The sequence below is a fragment of the Macaca thibetana genome, chromosome 4, assembly GCF_024542745.1.
Source record: "Macaca thibetana thibetana isolate TM-01 chromosome 4, ASM2454274v1, whole genome shotgun sequence".
In the NCBI taxonomy this organism is placed as follows: domain Eukaryota; kingdom Metazoa; phylum Chordata; class Mammalia; order Primates; family Cercopithecidae; genus Macaca; species Macaca thibetana.
In genome coordinates this window covers 140,679,403-140,699,924 of record NC_065581.1, presented here as the reverse complement: position 1 = coordinate 140,699,924, position 20,522 = coordinate 140,679,403, and the positions used below count along the sequence as shown (strand labels likewise).

Genomic DNA, 20,522 nt, shown 5'->3' with positions numbered 1-20,522 from the left:
GAAAATCCCAAAATACATGGCGATTAAACAACACATTCTAAATAGCACATGGGTCAAGAATAAATCTCAAGACAATTTTAAAAGATTTTGAACTAAATGGAAATTAAAATACCACTTTTTAAATTTTGTAGAATGTAGTGAAAGCACTGCTTTGAGGGAAAGTTATAGCATTGAATGCATATTAAAAAAATCTAAAATCAATAACGTAATCTTCCAATTTATCACTCTAGGAAAAAAAGAGCAAAGTAAATCCAAAGTAAGCAGAAGGAAAGACATGCTACAAATTAGAAAATAAATCAATAAAATTAAAAATAAGAAATCAGTAGTGAAAACCAACAAAACTATAAACTGCTTCTTTGAAATGTTTAATAAATCATTAGGCCTTTAGTCAGGTTAAGAACACGAGACGGAAGTTAAGAATTACTAATATTATAAATGAAAGCGGGAATATAACTACAGAGACATGGACAAGAAAGGATAATAATGGTATATTGTTAACAATTCTATATCTAAAAATTTAACAACCAAGATAAAATGGAGCAATTTTTGAAAGACGTGGTCTAACAAAACTGGTAGAAGTAGATAAATTGAGTAGGCCTATATCTATTAAAAAATTGAATCAGCAATTATTACCTTTTTAAAACAGAAAGCACCAGACCCAGATAGGTTCACTGGTGGATTCTACCAACCATGTAAAGAAGACATTATACCAATTCTGTACCATGTTTTTCAGAAGATAGAAGCAGAGACACTAACTTCGTAACACATTCTATAATGCTAGCATAACCCTAATACCAAAACCAAAGGCAACACAATAAAAGAAAACTGTAGTCCAATATCCCTCATGAATATAGATGCAAAGACTTTCAACGTAGAACATGTATAACACTCAATATAGCAAATTGAATCAGAGAATATATAAAAAGAATTATACACCACAACAAACTGATTTGTCCCAGGTATGCAAAGCTGTCTCAACAGTCAAAAATTAAGTAATGTAATACATCGCATCCACAAACTAAAGAAGAAGAAAAATTAGAATATCTATAGATATACATCATATCAATAGATGTAGAAAAAGCATTTGTCAAAATCCAGCATCCATTCATGATAAAAATAAAAAATAAAAAATAAAAACTCTCAGCAAACTAAGACAGAGAAATTTCCTCAACTGGATAAAGAGCACCTATAAAAAATCTATAGCTAACATCCTAAAAGTGAGAACTGGAAATTTTTCTACTAAGATCAGGAACAAAGCAGGGGCATTCCCTCTCACTACACCTCTTAATATTTTACTGGAAGTTGTAGCTAACACGACAAGACAAGAGAAGGAAATAAAGTTACACAGATTAGGAAGGAATCGATACAAGTATTTTTGCTCACAGATAAAATGATTGTGTAGAAAATCTTCAGGTATTGGCCCCCAAAATACTCCTGTAGCTAGTAAGCAGTTACAGCAAAGTTTCAGGATACAAGGTTAATATGCAAAAGCCAATTAGTTTCCTAAGTACTACCAGTAAACAATCAGAATTTGAAATTTAAAACACAATACCATTTATATTACCACACACATACAAAAGGAAATATGTAGGTATCAATTTGTCTTCATCTATTTTATACTGATGTAACAAAATACTACAGACTGGGTAATATATAATTTTATAAAATTTATAATTGCTCATTTATGCTGCCTCTTAATAAGGGAGAAGGTATCATGTGGCAGAAAGGCAAAAAGAAAGGGAGAGATGTGAGAGGAAAGAGAACAAAAAGAAGGCCAAACTCACCCTTCTGGAGCAAACCCACTCCCGTGGTGGCAACAGTAGTCCATTCATGACAGTGGAGTACTCATGGCCTAATCACCTCTTGTTATGCCCCACCTCCCAACACTGTTGCACTGGGTATTAAATTCACATGATTTTGGGGTGACATATTCAAACCATAGCACTTCTGGCCCTCCAGAATCTATGCTCATCTCACATGCAAAATATATTCATTCCATTTCAATAACACCAATGTCTTAACTTGTTCTAGCACCAACTCAAAAGTCCAAAGTTGAGAGATTCATCTAAATCAGATATGGATGAGACTCAAGGCATAATTCTTCCTAAGGCAAATTCCCTCTAGCTCAAGCCTATGAAATCAAAACAAGTTATCTCCTTCCAAAATACAATGGTGGGACAGACATAAGGTAGACATTCCCATTCCAAAAGGGCGAAATAGGTAAGAAAAGAGGGGTGACTTGTCTCAATAAAGTTCAAAACCCAATAGGGCAAACAACATTAAATTTTAAAGCTGGAGAATAATCTCTTTTTTGACCCTATGTCCCGCCTTTTTAGTACACTGAGGTAGGAGTTAGGCCCCCAAGGCTTTAGGCAGCCCCACCTCAATTGCTTTGCTGGGCTTAGCTTGTATAGCAGCTCTCACAGATTAGGGTGTCATGACTACAGCTCTCTGGGTGGATGTTGCAGACTGGTAGGTCTGCAGTTCTGAGGTCTTGGGGATAGCCCCACTACTGTGGCTCCAGCAGGCCTTGCCCTAGTGAGGACTCTCTGCAGTAGCCTCACTACCTCAGTTCCACTAAGCATTGCTTAGTGACTGCCCCTGAAGCAGGTTTCTGCCTGGGCTCCAGGCTGCCTACTACATTCTTTAATTAGTGGATGCTGCCACAACCCCATAGCTCATGTACTTGGCACGTCTGCAGAGCCAGCACCACATAATTGCTTCAAGGCTTACTGCTTGAGTCCTCAGGAACAGTGGCCCGAGCTGTACTTGAGGCTGCTTAAGCCACAGCTGTGGGAGACAAGGAGGACTGAGCTTCTTGAATGTGGAGAACAGAGTTATAAACACAGGGAACAGAGGCCCAAAGTGGCCCTCGTCAAGGAGCTTGTGGAGGGCATCCTAGACCTGTCCCCCAAAATCATTCTGCCCTCCTATAGCTCTGGGTCTATGATAAGAGGGAAAACCTCAAAGATCACAGAAATGCCTTCAGGATCATTTTCCATTTTCTTAATGAATAACACCTGCCTTTCTCCTAGCCATACTGATCTCCTTATCAAATGTGTACTTGGCCACACCCTTGGATTTCTCTCCTGAAAAGATCTTTTATTCTGTACCAGATGGTCAAGGCTGAGAATCCTTTAAATCCCTAAGTGTGTTTTCCTTTAAATCATTTTATTTAAATCTAGTTTTGTCTTTAAAAAATTTATTTCTTCTTGGATTTTACTGTATGAAGTTAAAAGAAGCCACATAACTCCTGTAATATTTTGCTTAGAAATTTCTTCTGCCAGATATCCTGGTTCATCACTGTTAAATTCTGTCTTCCATAAAGCCTGGGTGAAGGATACAATTCAGCAAAGTTCTCTGCCACTTTATAACAAGGATGGCCTTTACTCCGGTTTCCAATAAGATGTTTCCCATCTCCATCTAAGACCTCATCAGAATGGCCTGTACTGCCCATATTTCTACCAGCATTCCTATCATAACCACTTAAGTAATCTATATGAAGTTTCAGACTTTCCCTGTAGTTCTCCTTCTTCTGAGTTGTCACCAGAATCATCCTTAATCCCCCATTACAGCAACACAAGCTTTTTCTAGCATTCATTTCAAAACTGTTTCAGCCTCTACTCATTACACAGTTCTCAATCATTTCCACATTGTCAGGAATTCGTTATAGTACCACTGAACTCCTCCGGTACCAGTTTTCTGTCTTAGTTTGTTTTGGACTACTATGACAAAATACCCCAGACTGGGTAATTTACAATAAATAAAAATTTATTTTCTCACAATTCTGGAGGCCAGGCAGTCCAAAATCAAGGGGCTGGCATCCAGCAAAGTCCTTATTGTGTTATAACATGACAGAAGGTATCACCAGGTAGAAGGACACAGAGAGTGCAAGAGAGGAAGTGAAAAAGAGGCCAGGCTCGCCCTTTTATAACAAACCCACTTGCATGATAATGAACCCCCACTCACCCCAGTCATAGCAGCATTAGTCCATTGCTGAGCATGGAGTCCTCATGACCTAATCACGTCTCATTAGGCTTCAGTTCCCAACAGTACTGCATTGGGGGATGTTTCCTACACAAAATTTTGGGGGATCCATTCAAACTACAGCAAAATCTAGCAATATATGTATGAGATCTATATGAGAAAAACTGCAAAATTCTGTTAAAAGGAATCAAATAATTAAATAATGGTGAGAAATTCAATGTTTATGTATAGAAAGATTCCAAATTTTCAAGATTTCAGTTAACAACAGCTTGATCTATAGATTCATCACAATCCCAAAGTTCCAGCAAGTAATTTTATGGATATTGGCAAACTGATTCTAAAGTATATGTAGAGAGGTGAAAGACCCAGAATAGACGAAACTATATTGAAGGAAAGGGGTAAAATCTGAGGACCAATAACACCTGCTCTCAAGAGTTAATATAAAGTTACAGTAATCAAAACAGTGTGGTATTGGCAAAAGAAGAGACAAATAGATCAATGGAATAGAATAGAGAACCTAGAAGTCCACCCACACAAATATGGTCAACTGTTTTATGCCAAAGAGGAAAGGTAATACAAAGGGGAACACAGGTAGTCTTTTCAATAAATGGTGCTGGAATAATTGCACATCCACATGCAAAAAAAAAAAAAACTGGACACAAACCTTGTGTCCATGACAAAAATTAACTAAAAATGGATCAAAGACCTAAATGTAAAACGCAAAACTATAAAGCTCCTAGAAAATGACACAGGAGAAAATCTAGATGAACTTGGATTTGGCAATGACTTTTGAAATAAGACACCAAAGGCATGATCCATGGAAAAAAGCATTAACAAGCTGTCCTCCGTTAAAATTTAAAAACTTCTCTCTGAACGGTATTATCAAAAGAATGAAAAGACAAGCCATAGACTGGTATAAAATATTGCAAAAGACATATATGATAAAAGACTACCATATATGATATTTTAATCTATATTTTTAACAATATAATTTTTATCTTTTTAAGACTAAAATAGGCAAAGAACTCTTAAAACTCAATGATAAAAAGCAAACAACCCAATTTAAAAATGGGCCAAAGATCTTAGCAGACATCTCACTGTAGAAAATAAACAGATGGCAAATAAGGATATGAAAATAGTCTCAACATCATATGTCATCAGGGAAATGCAAATTTTGCAATATTCATACAACCAAATTTTAGAGAAATTATACAGAATGGTGGGAAATAGAAAGGGAATATTTCTAAAAATGTTATTTCATACATTTCATACTAGAAATAGGAGATAATACTTACATGATAAATGAATAATGTCAATATGAGCATGATGTTTACAAAACAAAAGTAAATACTTAAAAGTAACAGTTATAAAAAATGAAAGTGGTTGCCTTTCAATAGGGTACTATGAAATGGAAAGGATTGTGGACAAGAAATGCTATTTTTGGCTATAACTTTATGGTAAATGTAATTATTAAAAATATATGTAGCTAATTGATTTTCTAAATAATAAATAATATAGAAAGCACATAAATAAATGTATGAAGTAATAAAATATTTTACTTGTCATCCAGACAATAGGTTCAAATGATCTTTAGAAATCTCAAACATAAATTAAAAGAGAAAATACCAAAAAAGTAAATAAATTTTAAAAAAGAAAAAAAAAACAGAAGTGACCCTCTAGAGAAACAAAAAATAAAATAAAAAAGAGAGAGAGAAATTAGAGTTCAGTGTTACCAGTTGGATTGTGCCCAGTCCCCTAAACTCATGCTTATGGCCTAACCCCCAGTACCTCAGAATGTGACTTCATGTGGATATAGGATCATTTCAGATGTAACTACTTAATGAGGTCATTAAAGTGGGCTCTAGGCCAATACAACTGGGGTCCTTATTTTTTAAAAAAAGGAAATTTGGATACAGCTTGGCACCCGGGGAAGTTGCCATGTGAAATGAAAGCAGAGATTAGGGTGATGCTTCTACAAGCCACAGAATGCCAAATATTACCAGCACACCATCAGAGGCATGCAATGGATTCTTCTTCACAAAAAGCCCTTTGAAAGAACCTTACTTACACCGGGATCTTAGAATTTTGGCCTCTGGAACTGTGAGAAAATAAGTTTCTTCTTAAGCTCCCCTATTTGTGATACTCTGTTATGGCAGTCCTAGCAAACTAATATGGTTACTGTATTAGAAAGAGGAACTAAAGATGGTTCAGATGTCTGTTAAATCCAGCATAATTCTCTGCCAGTATTCTTGAAATTATGGAAGAAAAATCAACTAAAGATACCATCCCGTATATTATAAATATTTTGTATAAAAATATTTATACAATTGTTAATTTCTCTTGAGAAATCAGTATTAGGAAAGAAAAGATTGTCTTTTTTGGGGCAATGGTATTCTTCATTCTTTTAGATAATGATAGCTGTGTTCCCATTGTGTCTCCATTATTACCAACAAGTCAGTTCTGAATTGAGTATCCAAGTGAGGCACTTACTCATGTCTTGGTTTCCTGGCTCACTAGCTATCATCTCCATTTTTTTGGCTCTTATTTTTTACCCTTGTTCTAATGGTATATGTTTGCTTTATTATGACAAGACTCTTTTTTTGGCAGTAGTTAGGATATAAATAATTAGTAAATAAATGATCACTTCTGACACCATAGCTCTAATGGCCAACAAACTCAACTTACATCAATGCTTTTTAAAAACTTGTCTCTGCAGCTATGGTTACTAACTGTCCTGGTGTGCTGGGACTAAGGGACTTCCAAGGACAACTGACTTTCGTTGCAAAATGCATGACAGTCCTGGGCATAATGGCATAGTTACCTATCTGAATCACTTCTATGTCTAATAGTTCACAAGCATGTTTTCACTGTCACTGCTTTGGGCTCTAGTCCCTGTTTGTAATTATGATTACCCCCTATAAACCCATGCATAGTTGATTATTGAATCATCTCGCTTTGTATGATAAACAATTTTGCTTCAACCGATGAGGAGCAATAATGCAAATAACCAGGTTCTAAGTCTCAGAAAATCCTCCTTACCATTGTTTCACATGGAATCTCATAGTTGGTCTTGACTTCCTGTGAGAGAGGGAGGTTTACCGAGACCTTGAGCTATGTATATTAGATATCACCAGGAATTAGGGAACTGGATTGTGTTCTTGCTGGGGTGTGCAAGCCTGGCTGCCCCCACGGTTTAGTCTCTTGTCGGTTGCCTTTTTGAAAGCTTTTCTTTTTTCTCTTAGGCCCTGGGGATTTATCCAGTTTGCTTTGGTAACCAAACATTAAATGATCATGATTCTGAGAAAAATAACATAAAAAACATTCCTTTCTCATGATTTCCCCTGCAGGGCTCCCCATGGACCTGATTCTTCTGTTACCATTGGATAAAATAAATAGGAGATCTCCTACTTTTGTGGTTATTCCAGATAATAAAAAGTTATCCAAAGTCACTATAGTTTCCAAAGAATTCTCTGTTCAGAAATTAATATGTCTGACATTGTAATAAAAAATCCAAATTGTATTCAAAATTAAACTTCTTCTTTCCTGTAGGGAAAAGTTGTATGCTTCGTGTTTCACTTTGGTCCTTACTAACTAACCCCATCCGTGTCTCACAACTATTATCTGAGATCTCAGACCCCACCATGCTTGGAGTATAACAATGGAGAGGACATAAGGGAGCAGGAGAGATGTCTAGGTACTAACAGAGTTTGGTGGCTAATGAAATTGAGAGGTGTCTCAAGACACTTTTCTGGGGTTTTCAGAGTCCCAATTACATTAAATATCTCATCTGTAGGTACATGATTTAGTTGGTGTCTCTTCCATACTTACCATATTTTAACACTCCCTCCCTCATGCCCTAAGAATAGGTGATGGTCAAGATTCAGCCATTACCCCCCTACCCACCGGTCTTCTTGGAAATCCTCGGAAGAAAACCCATGTTAGCTCTCTCTCATGACAGCTCACATCTGCTACCAAGAACTATTACTTTAGATCCATGATATGTAGCAGTGCACTTTCCTTTCACATATTGCCTAATTTTTGTTTGACCACTTAGCAGGTAACTCTAGCCACAGGCTCTATTTTGAGATTGGTCAGGCCTGAGTCAGACACTAGCTGCTGTGTTTCCTAGGTTCCAAAGATACTTTGAAGCTTTTCTCAGCAGGCTTGCAAAAAAAGAGAGATCACCCGCACCCCACCCAACCACCACCATGGAGATGATGACACTCGTAGCACACCTTTTTCCAAAGAAGTTCCACTTGTAATCTCCAAATTCCCTGACCATTTCAACTCAGCCCTTCCATATGTTCAATGTGAGCGTGTGGCTCCATGTCACAAACGATGACTTAAGACATTATCTATACAGGGTCTGCCTAGTCCATCAGAACTTCACTGTGGAGTGAGTAGTTGGCACCTATTGTGGCCGTAACTATCACTGAAACTGATATAGTGCAATTTCCCATAACTGAACCTTTTTTCTTAGAATTTATCTTTCTTCATGACTTGCTGAATAATAAAATGCTTTGATACATTTCCTTTAGCCGTTCTTTCCCCAGAAGACAACATTTGCCCATGTGCCATTGATAGCTCCACGTTGGCATAGGTGATTGCAAGCTCTCTGAGTGCAAAACTCTACTTTTATTCCATTTTATTCCATTTATAGCTGTGTATCACCTAACATGTTTAGAACTTCATCTAAATAGTTGATTTATTATCTCTACCCTGCAAGAATTTGATAATAATATTTCCTAAAAAATATTTACTTCTTAATTCTTAAGAAATATTATGACCGATTTCACAAAAATTGGTAAGATTGGAGAGACACTAATTTGCCCAAATAATAGGAAGGGAGTAAAAGCAAGTAATCTTATGTTTTCTTAAGTAAGGGTCTTATAAATTCAAGCATTAGCCACAATATTATGTTAAATGTTGCAGAATTGAAATATAGCTTTAAGATTTAAAATGTGTGAAAAGTAAACATTTTGAGAGAAAAAATAAAGCAGATTTAGAATAGCGTGAACTTCACTTGATAAAAATTTAAATCATTCTCTTTGTAATATATGCAAGTCTTGAAAGGTAAAGACTCTTCAGTGTTATAATGAGTATAAATCATTAGTAATGTAAATCACTAGGAATTTCTCTAATAAAATAATTTGATCTATATTATGATAGTCAGGAAAAACCTTCATAAATAGGATGAATCCACAGATGCATAATTACTTTAGCTGTGTCCTTGCTTTCTGTAAAATACAGTATGGGGGAGGAAAACAAACAAACAAACCCACATTTCCAAATGGGCAAGTCAAAGCAAGTCAATCCCAAGTAAGCTGACTAACATTTATAAAGTAATTCTCATCTTTATAAATTGCCTTCTTGCAGGAAACAGACCTTATCCTGACTTTTAATATATCAATGCACCGATCTTGGTGGATGGAGAATGGACCAGGATGTACGGTGACGTCAGTGACACCGGCCCCAGACTGGGCCCCAGAAGACCATCGCTACATCACGGTCTCAGGGTGTTTGCTGGAGTACCAGTACATAGAAGTGGCTCATAGTTCCCTCCAGATTGTCCTCGCAGTAAGTGTTGACAGCCAACCGCTCCTTCTAGTGCCTCTGGGGTTGTTTTATTTCTGTGCAAACTGAGTGCACACAAATGGAATCTGTGGATAAAGTGTGGCCTTTTTGCTTTTTCCTCATTAATGCGACTTTTAACAGGAAATTGTCAGGTTAAACCAAAGCATCCCCTGGACTTAATGTGCTGATTTTCTTCAGCAATTAGTAAATACCCTTGTTATCATCAGCATTTTACCTAGGAAATCCAATCAGTCAAGATATGATTACTTGACTTTTGGTAGACTTTTCCAGGGATTCTGAAGGGATGATCAGCGATTTTTTCATAACATTCTACAATACCTAAAATTATAAGATTTCAATAATTGTTTTCTCTTCTAGTGCTTCTTTTGACTGTGCTGCTAGCCCTGGGATTTCTCTTTTCCATTTGCCCTATCTCCTTCTTCCTTCGTAGATTTCTCCCAGGCACCATCCATCACCTTTAATCTCCCACTTTTTTTCCAGAAAAAAATTCACATTTTCTACAGGTTCTACTTCTAAGATATTCATGCCTCCATGTTTCATAGTACTGTGCCAATAAAAAACCATCCTTCTACCAGGAGGCAGTAGGACTTACAAATAACTTATGTGTACAACATATGCCTATTTTATATAAAATACATGATTTAACATTGTATTACTATGACAAAGAGATAAATTAAAACACCTCTTTCTCAAGAAGGCCAACTGCATAATATCATGAGATTTATAAACCTAGGGCAATTTTATGACACATGAATCCATTTATTCATTACAGATCTTAAATGTAGAACTGCATATATTTTTCTTAGATTCATGCGGATGTGCAATTGATGTGCATAGTATTAAAATTGTTAGCAACAAATGATGCAAGTAGAATCTGCTTTTTACCTCTTTAGTTAATTATTTTGGAAATGATATTGACTCACAGTTCTTGGATAACAATAAATAATAGTTTCTGGGTAGAGTGGCATACAATTCAGAGAAACCAAATTCTTCTGGCATTAAAAAACTATGTGAGTGTGTGGGTGTTAGATGATATAACTAATATATCCTTGTTATATTTTTAATGGAGTGTGTGTGTGTGTGCGTTGTGATAGACTAAGGAAGCTAAGTATGCTATGTTAGTAAACACTTCCAAATTCTCTGTAAATAAAAGCCATAAAGATTTCTTCTTGTGTGTCAGCAGGAGGCTCCATGGATCACTGTCACTAAGGAAACAAGGCTAGTTGAGTAGCCAGTATCTCCATCATCATGTGTTGCCGTGCCGTGCCAGAGAGCAATAATAGCTGCGGAGGGTCTACATAGGCAGACACATGCTTCTGCTTGGAAGGAGAGGCTCATTGTTCACAGTTCATTGTGCAGAATTGGTCACACAGTCCCACCCAATCACAGAATGGACATGAAAGAGGAAGGGCTGTTTATTTGGAAATCAGGATAAATGACGTCCAGAACATTGGAATTATGTTCTTTGCTAAAGCACTAAGTAATAACCCTTGAATATGTTCAATCATAGACACTCCTTCCAATTAACAAACTCTTCTGTAATAGTTTTAAATCTAAAAGTGCTTATTTTACTTATCCTGAAGTAGAAATAAGTTAGATTTGATAGGATGGAAGTAGCCATTTCATTCTTTAAAATCCATTTAAATCAAGTAACCATTATCACATGAGAAAAGTGAAATATATCTGTGATTTGGGGTCAGATAAAATATCTTTATATATGTGTTAAAAGGAGGTTTTAAACAAAATGTTCCTTCTGTAGAACTGCCTATCTTTACTGGACCCACAAAATTTGGGAAAACTTCCACCTATATTTTAAGGATGAAGTGAAGATACAGTTTATGTGCATGGATATTTATGTATGACTATTTAGAGAGTTATTTGAATTAGTTTGTGTGTGTGTATGTGTGTGTAAACAAGATTCACAGATTTATTAAATGCCACATAAAATGCTGACACATAGGTAATGTGCTAAAAAAAATACATTTGGACATGGGGGCATATGTTGAAGTTGACACACATACCCAAAGAAAAAATAATTTTCCTTAAGTAAAAACCATCTGTAACAGCAAGGTGGCTAGAGTGCAAAGAAGATGGATGGGTTATCCCTAAGAACAGATGTGACCAGTATTTCATGCTACTGGCTCTTGTTTCTCCTGTCTGCATTCCCCCCAGTGGAGTGAAGGAATAGTTTGAGTAAACCACCCTAGGATGTGACATCTCTACCTCTACCCTTTCCACCTGTTCTTCTTTCCAGGGGTGCACTACTTTTGCAGTGTTGGCTGTGGAACACCAGAGTTAGCAACTGCACAGCTAAGCCATTACTTGGAGAAGTTTCAACACATTGTCTACTTTTGAGCTTGCTATTGTCTAGCCAGCCTTGGGTTGAATGCATCTGCTATACAGAAAACTTAGCAAATTTGAACTTGAGTTTTAGAATGCAAACGAAAAAGGGCTTATCTTGAACAACTTGCTCTGCAAACAACATTTCCTATCTTCATTCTGATCACTGATGTAATGATTAATTGATGAAATAGTGTCTTAAATCTCTGTCCCTCCCTTTTCTGTTACCCAGATCATCTCCTTGACAATCAAATGTCCCATTAAATCAGTCTACTGTAAACTTCCTGAGTGCTTGTCTCCTTCTGGCATCTAGAGAAGCAAAGGTGTCAGGACCTCTGACCTTGAGGATGTCGCAGTCAAATATACAGCAAAGTTCTCCAGAGTACAAACCAGGTGCAAACAGGCACATTTGGGGGATATGGTAGACAAAGAATATGGCTTATGCAGTTTAAGGCACAATCTTGACTTCTTAGCTCCATGCAGTTTTGTAAAGTCAGCTGAACTCTTTCTCTTCTCACTGTTTTCATCCAAGTCTTTGAAACTGCCCTCTCTTCCAGGATATCTGACTTAGATCTGCTTTCATAAACTGCTGCTTTCTCAGCCACTGCTCTTGATTAACTCCAAATCTCTCCAGCTCTTTTTCTCCACCCTCAGTCAGCCTTTCTTTCACAGATTCCTGAACCCTGGCAAGCCTGTCACCCTGTTGTTCGGTTTTCTGCCAATCAACTCCTGGCTGATTTTGAAATTAGCATTCACAAAGCCCACATTTGCATCACACATACATAAGATATCTCCAATCTACAGCCAAAGGAAGACAAGTATAATATCCATATAATTGGGACGAGGGGCTATTAATCACACAGCTTCCCGCCGTGCAGAAAAGACTGCCAGAACACCATAATGATGAGCCAGGTGTGATATTTTGAGCTTTCTCCTTCTCCAGCCATATTTTCTTCTAGTTAGTATCAGATAGCACATTCAAAAGGAATACAGGTGTGCACAGTTTTAATAAAACCAAAAATTAAAAAATCCACATTTTCAAAATAGATAAAATAAATGTATGTGGGGAGAGCCAAGGAAGAGATCAACTACGGAGATATTATTGTTCACGTTACAAAAAAATTAATCGGATTCCTTCAGACAATGTGTGATTGGAACGGTGTGGATTATAAAATATGTTCACATGAATTAAATCTTTTGATTGTGTAACAGTCCTCTGAGGGCAGCAGAATAGGTTGAAAGCTCTTCCTAAGATATTTTAGCTAATAAATAGGGACAATGAACATGCTCTCATACCAAGGTTGGGAAATAGTCTTCAACCTGAATGCCAGCAGCAGCTGATGTGTAATGGATTCCCAAAGTCTAAAAAGTCAGGGTTCTTCAGCAGCAAAGGATGCCATGATTGATTAGCTATGTCTGCCACGGGTGAGGGGAATGAAGAGGGATGTGTCTCACATTTATTATGCACATATTAAACTTTACTTCCTGTGATTGCCTGGGCGCGGTGGCTCGCGCCTGTAATCCCAGCACTTTGGGAGGCCGAGACGGGCAGATCACGAGGTCAGGAGATCGAGACCATCCTGGGTAGCACCGTGAAACCCCGTCTCTACTAAAAATATAAAAACTTAGCCGGAACATGGTGGCGGGCGCCTGTAGTCCCAGCTGCTCGGGAGGCTAAGGCAGAAGAATGGCGTGAACCCAGGAGGTGGAGCTTGCAGTGAGCAGGGATCGCGCCACAGCACTCCAGCCTGGGCGACAGAGCGAGATTCTGTCTCAAAAACAAAACACAAAAACCAAAAAACTTCCTGTGATAAAAACAATGAAAAGGGAGTGTGTTTTACAAACAAATGTGCAGAAAGAATAATTTTTTAAAAACAATTTAAGAGGAAACATGTATTGCAGTAGCTGACCTAGTGATGTATGTTCAAATATGTTAATATTCCAAAAATCATCTGGGTGGGGGCCTTAATATCTCTTTACCACATCCAGAGAATCAGTATTTCTAAATTTAATATGAACTTCAAACGAATTGCTTGTTTTGGTGTTTATTTCCTCTACTTTATTTCCTTTACTTCTGACACACTTTAAGTTCATGGCAAGTTGACTATGATTTTTTTCTTTAGGCAACTGGCAGAAGGTATTGGTAAAAAACATATATGTATATTTATTTTATACACACACACACACACACACACACACACACACACGCTGTTTTCCCACAGCCATTAGTGTTGGCTTAGTAACAGTTAGAGCAGCGAAGCCATGGATGACGTTAGAAAACGTTTTAATACCTGTTGCCTGGTTCATAGCTAAATATAGTTTAAAGTCAAGTTCTCCTTCAGTTATATCTATTTCCTATTCAGAAAACTCTCTACTTTGTAGAGTTCATGCAATGGTAAAACTTACTTTTCAACAGATTGAGGAAAAAAATGTAGATAAAATATATACATTGGGGTCAATAAAGTCACAGATGTGTTTAGTTATGTTGTTAATAATTTATCTTTGCCATTTGGCTGGCTCAGACTTACTGAGGGATACCATTAGTGAAGAAATTTTCCAAACTTTGAAACTCTTTATCCAAGTGGACTTGAGGTTGTGTTGGGAATGGCACATGGGTGTTTCTTTGGATATAGCTGATGTGTATGATGTATGCACGCGAGTGGCCTTATTGTGCATGTTGCTGTTTGATGCCTCTTTTAATCTGGAAACAGTCCCAAATATTTTATCATTAAGATTTGAATTCTGACTTCCATGTCACCTAGGATATTGGCCATTCACATTTTACATGTTAAATCTAAGTTGTGAACTTGTGTGGTTTAAAAGGGATGAATGGGAAATGGTATGAGCTGATACCTAGCTACTCTGCCGTCAGAAGTGGTGTGGTTGCCATGGCCATGGGAATATCCTTTGTTACATTTATTTGAATTAAAAAATGCATACAGCCAACAGACACATGAAAAAATGCTCATCATCACTGGCCATCAGAGAAATGGAAATCAAAACCACAATGAGATACCATGTCACACCAGTTAGAATGGCAATCATTGAAAAGTCAGGAAACAACAGGTGCTGGAGAGGATGTGGAGAAATAGGAACACTTTTACACTGTTGGTGGGACAGTAAACTAGTTCAACCATTGTGGAAAACAGTATGGCGATTCCTCAAGGATCTAGAACTAAAAATACCATATGACCCAGCCATTCCATTACTGGGCATATAACCAAAGGATTATAAATCATGCTGCTATAAAGACACATACACATGTATGTTTACTGTGGCACTATTCACAATAGCAAAGAACTTGGAATCAACCCAAATGTCCATCAGTGACAGACTGGATTAAGAAAATGTGGCACATATATACCATGGAATACTATGCAGCCATAAAAAAGGATGAGTTCGTGTCCTTTGTAGGTACATGGATGCAGCTGGAAACCATCATTCTCAGCAAACTATTGCAAGAACAGAAAACCAAACACCGCATGTTCTCACTGATAGGTGGGAATTGAACAGTGAGATCACTTGGACTCTGGAAGGGGAACATCACACACCAGGGTCTATTATGGGGAGGGGAGAGGAGGGAGGGATTGCATTGGGAGTTATACCTGATGTAAATGACGAGTTGATGGGTGCTGATGAGTTGATGGGTGCAGCACACAAACATGGCACAGGTATACATATGTAACAAACCTGCACATTGTGCACATGTATCCTAGAACTTAAAGTATAATAATAATAATAATAATAAAAGAAACAAACAAATACAATATTCCTCAGAGAGGAATGGTTCTGAACAGATGAAAGGAGGAGTAAAAATGAAACCCAATGAAGCTGATTTGGAGAGATGGAAAAGTATAGGGAAGAAAGGATTTTTTTTCTTTTCTTTTCTTTTCTTTTCTTTTTTTGAGACAGGGGCTCGCTCTGTTGCCCAGGCTGGAGTGCAGTGACACGATCTCAGCTCACTGTATCCTCCACCTTCTGGGCTCAAGTGATCCTTCCACCTCAGACTCCTGAGTAGCTGGGATTACAGGCGCAAGCCACTAGGCCTGACTAATTTTTGCAATTTTTATAGAGACAGGGTTTCGTCGTGTTGCCCAGGCTGGTCTCAAACTCCTGAGCTCAAACCTACACCCACCTTGGCCTCTGAAAATGCTGGGATTACAGGCATGAGCCACTGCTCCTGGTGGAGAATTTCTCAAAGTTTACATACACTGGAATGCACCCATTATAAATGTACTATCTGATGAGTTTTGACAATCGTACTTTTTTTTTTTTGAGACGGAGTCTTGCTCTGTCACCCAGGCTGGAGTGCAGTGGCGCAATCTCGGCTCACTGCAAGCTCCGCCTCCCGGGTTCACGCCATTCTCCGGCCTCAGCCTCCCGAGTAGCTGGGACTACAGGCGCCCACCACTGCGCCCGGCTAATTTTTTTCTATTTTTAGTAGAGACGGGGTTTCACCATGGTCTCGATCTCCTGACCTTGTGATCCGCCCGCCTCGGCCTTCCAAAGTGCTGGGATTACAGGCGTGAGCCACCGCGCCCGGCCGACAATCGTACTTTTAAACAACATTATGGGAGGCCGTTGTTTTAGGCTGAGCTCCTGTGCTAGGCCCCAACAGACCAGACCAAACCAAAATAGAGTCACTTATGCCACATAATCAAACTGAAACTTCAAGGAAGTAAGCAGATAGATCCCCAGACAGACCAGTTTTTTGAGAACAGGAGATTCCAGTCTACCTGAGTCAGCATAATGAGGAAGTTCCTCTGCTTTAACTTTTCAAAAAAAAAAGTACCTGATATTAATCAGTGCTATTGTTCTATTTCCTAGTTTTCATCTCACAAACCCCAGTGTTCTGCCTTAGCTCGGTGGGAGCTCTCATCATATTTTGTAGAACGGCGGCTGTCCCATTCACAAGTCTTGAGCAAAGCTAAACAGATCTATAACCAAATTTGTGGTAATTTTGTCTGTTAACAGTATACAGCTATGTAACTACTACTGTGATTAAGATGAGCATTTCTGTCACTCCACAAAAGTTCCCTTCTGCCCAGTCTTCTTTCTGTTACTAAAGATTAGATTTGTCTTTTCTCATTTCATATTAGTAGAATCATACAGTATGTACTATTTTGTTGTTTCTTTTGCTCGTTGTAACATTTTTGAGATTCATCTAGGTATCAGTAATTTGGTTCTTTTTATTGCTGATGTGTTTATTGCAGAGATATATACAACTTGTTTATTCATCTACTGAAAAAAATTAAAAAAATAAAAAGAAATAAAAAATTAAAAATTAAAACAGACTTTTAAAGGAAAAATAGTTTGATTTGAATTGATTCACAGTAGAAAATGATTTCATCATTTAAAAGTTACAGATTTTGGCCAGGCGCAGTGACTCACACCTGTAATCCCAGCACTTTGGGAGGCTGAGGCCAGCAGATCACTAGGTCAGGAGTTGGAGACCAGCCTAATCAACATGGTGAAACCCCATCTCTACTAAAAATACAACAAAAATTGCCAGGCATACAGGTGCACACCTGTAATGCCAGCTATTCAGGCTAAGGCAGGAGAATTGCTTGAAACTGGGAGGTGGAGGTTGCAGTGAGCCAAGATCATGCCACTGCACTCTGGCCTGGGCTACAGAGTAAGACTCCGTCTCAAAAAAAAAAAAAAAAAAAAAAAAAAAAAAAAAAAAAAAAAAAAGTTACACGTTTTGTCATTTTTCAGAAACTAAATTAACCAGATCTTCAGCTTCACAGTTTGACAAAAAAAAAAATACCCAAAACACATGACTTCTTAAGCTGATAGAAAATATTATGTCAAAAAACATATATTTAAATTAAATAACATTTCAGTATTTCCCAAACTGTTATTGTATACATCAGTTTGAACTAGGTGACTATAGGAGAAAGAAGAAGGAATATAATTAATAGTTGTTTGTTATGGTCTTGGTAGTATTTTCGGTATACTTCCCAGAAATTACTGTTGCAAATTGGGCAATTTTCAATTCTTTGCTTTCATTAAAACTGAAGGAAGACCTAATAGATTTGTCAGTTGGTAGACTATTGAAATAAATTTTGTTATAGATAATTATGTAAATTGTGGCATGCAAAAAGTTGCTGGAGTTGAGTGGCATCATTATAATGAAAAGTCTGACTTCAATACTTCTCTATTTAGAGAAAAAGATTTTTCAACACTTAAACCCTAAGGAGAAAAAACTAGAAATTGAATCATCCTTAATTCTGTCTCATTCTAGTGCTAATGTGCGGTGCCTCACGCCTATAATCCCAGCACTCTGGGAGGCGGAAGAAGGTGGATCACTTGAGGTCAGGAGTTTGAAACCAGACTGGCTAACATGCTGAAACCATGTCTCTACTAAAAATACAAAAATTAGCTGGACGTGATGGTAGACGCATGTAATCCCAGCTACTCGAGAGGCTGAGGTGGGAGAATTGCTTAAACCCGGGAGGCAGAGGTTGCAGTGATCTGAGATCATACCTATCAAATAAAATTTTATTTTGTACCTAGTAGTTTTAATCAATATTTATAATAAACAATGTTATTTTGGTCAATTTTATAAAACAATTATTGTGTTGATAAACAAGAATACATTTTCAACACTTAATGCCTTATGGACATGGGAATAAATCAAATTTAAGTTTATACATATATAATTTAACATACATACAAATTTATACATATACATATACATTTTCTGCAAAGAAGTGTGATAGAATGATCAATACAAAAATTTCAAGTTAAAAAACATTAGCGCAATATTCTATGGAAGCAGTGGAGTTCAAAAAGAGAAGGAATTACATAAAATGTATGATCTTTAAATAAGAATGTGTACATATATCTTAAATGAAAGAAGGTGAATTTCAAATCACAGTGGTATTCAAATTTCATTGGATTTATTTAAAAGAATAATGTAGTAGTTCCCTTTAACATCTATTAGTATTGATAATGTGCCAAAATAAACAGACCTTTTGCAGCCAATTATTCTAGTCCATACTACCCAAAGAAATCTACAGATTCAATGCAATGTCTATTAAAAGTCTTAATATAATTTTTACAGAAATAAAAAAAAAACCTACAATTCATATGGAACCACAAAACACCATGAATAATCAAAACAATCTTGTGAAAGAACAAAGCTAGAAGTATCACACTTCCTGATTTCAAAATATTTAAAAAGCCGCAGTAATTGAAACAGTATGGCATTGGCATAAAGACACACATATAGACCAAAGGAACAGAATAGAGTCCAGAAATAAATCCACATGTAATGGTCAGCTGATCTTCAACAAGGTTGTCATTTAAAGTAATGTTTAAAAACATCAAGCATCAATTCTAAATGTACATAGTTTTCAAGTGTTTAATTCTTTCCAAATATATGGGAGCAGAAGTGGGAAGTACTCTAAGTCAGCAGTTCTCTATACTGGCTGAGAATAGGAATTTCCTGTTCGGTTGTTTAAAGGGTTACCATGATATGACCGACTCATGGAAGTTTTCTTTCCGTAGGCTTCAGGTAGAGACTACATGGTACACTTTTCAAATTTTTCATCAGAAATATTAGTGCCTTCCCTTTCTCTTCACTACTGATTCTTCTACATCCTAAATTGCTTAGAAACACACGGTGTCTAGTCAGGAAAGATGATTCTCTAATACCAGAATGGTGTCACAGCTCTGATCGCTCCATTGACTCTTTATGGGCCCTGAGAGTCATTTCCTTTCTGGGACTGCGGGGTCAAGCCTTTCACATAACTAGCCTTTTATCAAATAATGAATCTGTGTATCTATACTGTGCGTACTGTACTTCTCAGTAAATCATGACTTGGTGTAGATCTGGAATTGAAAACTAAGTCTTCAGATTCTTCCTAGTCCAGTATCAAAGACTCTACAACAGTTTTCTTCTTAGGACAAAACTGTCTTGTGCCTGCAATAGAAAATAGACAGAATGACTAGCCCTGGGCTTCCTTCCCAGTTCCCATGGTGGTTCAACAGCTTTGTTACATGACCTCAGTTATTATGTCTACTACTCCAACTCTAGTTCTCCTGTGTACTTAGAAACACAAACCTGCCTGTCAAAAGATAGTAATCCAGTAAACAAAATAAATGTGTTTGTTTTTCAGTAACATTAAAATAGTTTATACAAATAGTCGCAAAAATATGAGAAGAAGAACCAAATACCAATGTAAATAGAGAGTTTCCCCTATGGCAATGTTACTGAAATAGGAGAATGAAGGTAGTAAGTAGAATAGGGAAAGGACATTTCTTGGCACAGTTCAGAGTTGCAAAGCATGTATAAATAAGCAAAGTCCTACAAACTAATTTCAGAACCTTGACTGGATCTATCCCTGAATAGTAAGAAATATTATTACTGAATAGTAAGAAGTAAGTTGTTGTTACTTCTGAAATGGGCACAAGTTTAACTTTTTAATCTATTCTCTATTCCTCTAAATAATAATAAATTCATTTGAATATTATCCCCTTCTGAGTGTAACGCCTTGATTTTAATGTCAATCAAGTTTTGGTTAAAATCAACACTAAATAATTATCATGTTTTAAATTTTATTTCACTTTATTACTGAAAAGTGCACTTGTAA

At 37.1% G+C, this 20,522-nt stretch overlaps 1 protein-coding gene across 2 annotated transcripts in view; it reads left to right on the top strand.

Moving 5' to 3' along the window:
• Positions 1-20,522, top strand: part of NKAIN2 (sodium/potassium transporting ATPase interacting 2) — a 1,020,196-nt gene that overhangs the window by 840,513 nt on the left and 159,161 nt on the right. For both annotated transcript variants that reach the window (XR_007725171.1, XM_050788729.1), the window contains exon 4: positions 9,364-9,564. Coding sequence is in view for 1 of the 2 variants with exons in the window: in XM_050788729.1 (XP_050644686.1) it covers positions 9,364-9,564 (201 nt within the window). In the remaining variant the exon portion in view is untranslated. The remainder of the gene's footprint in view (positions 1-9,363; positions 9,565-20,522) is intronic.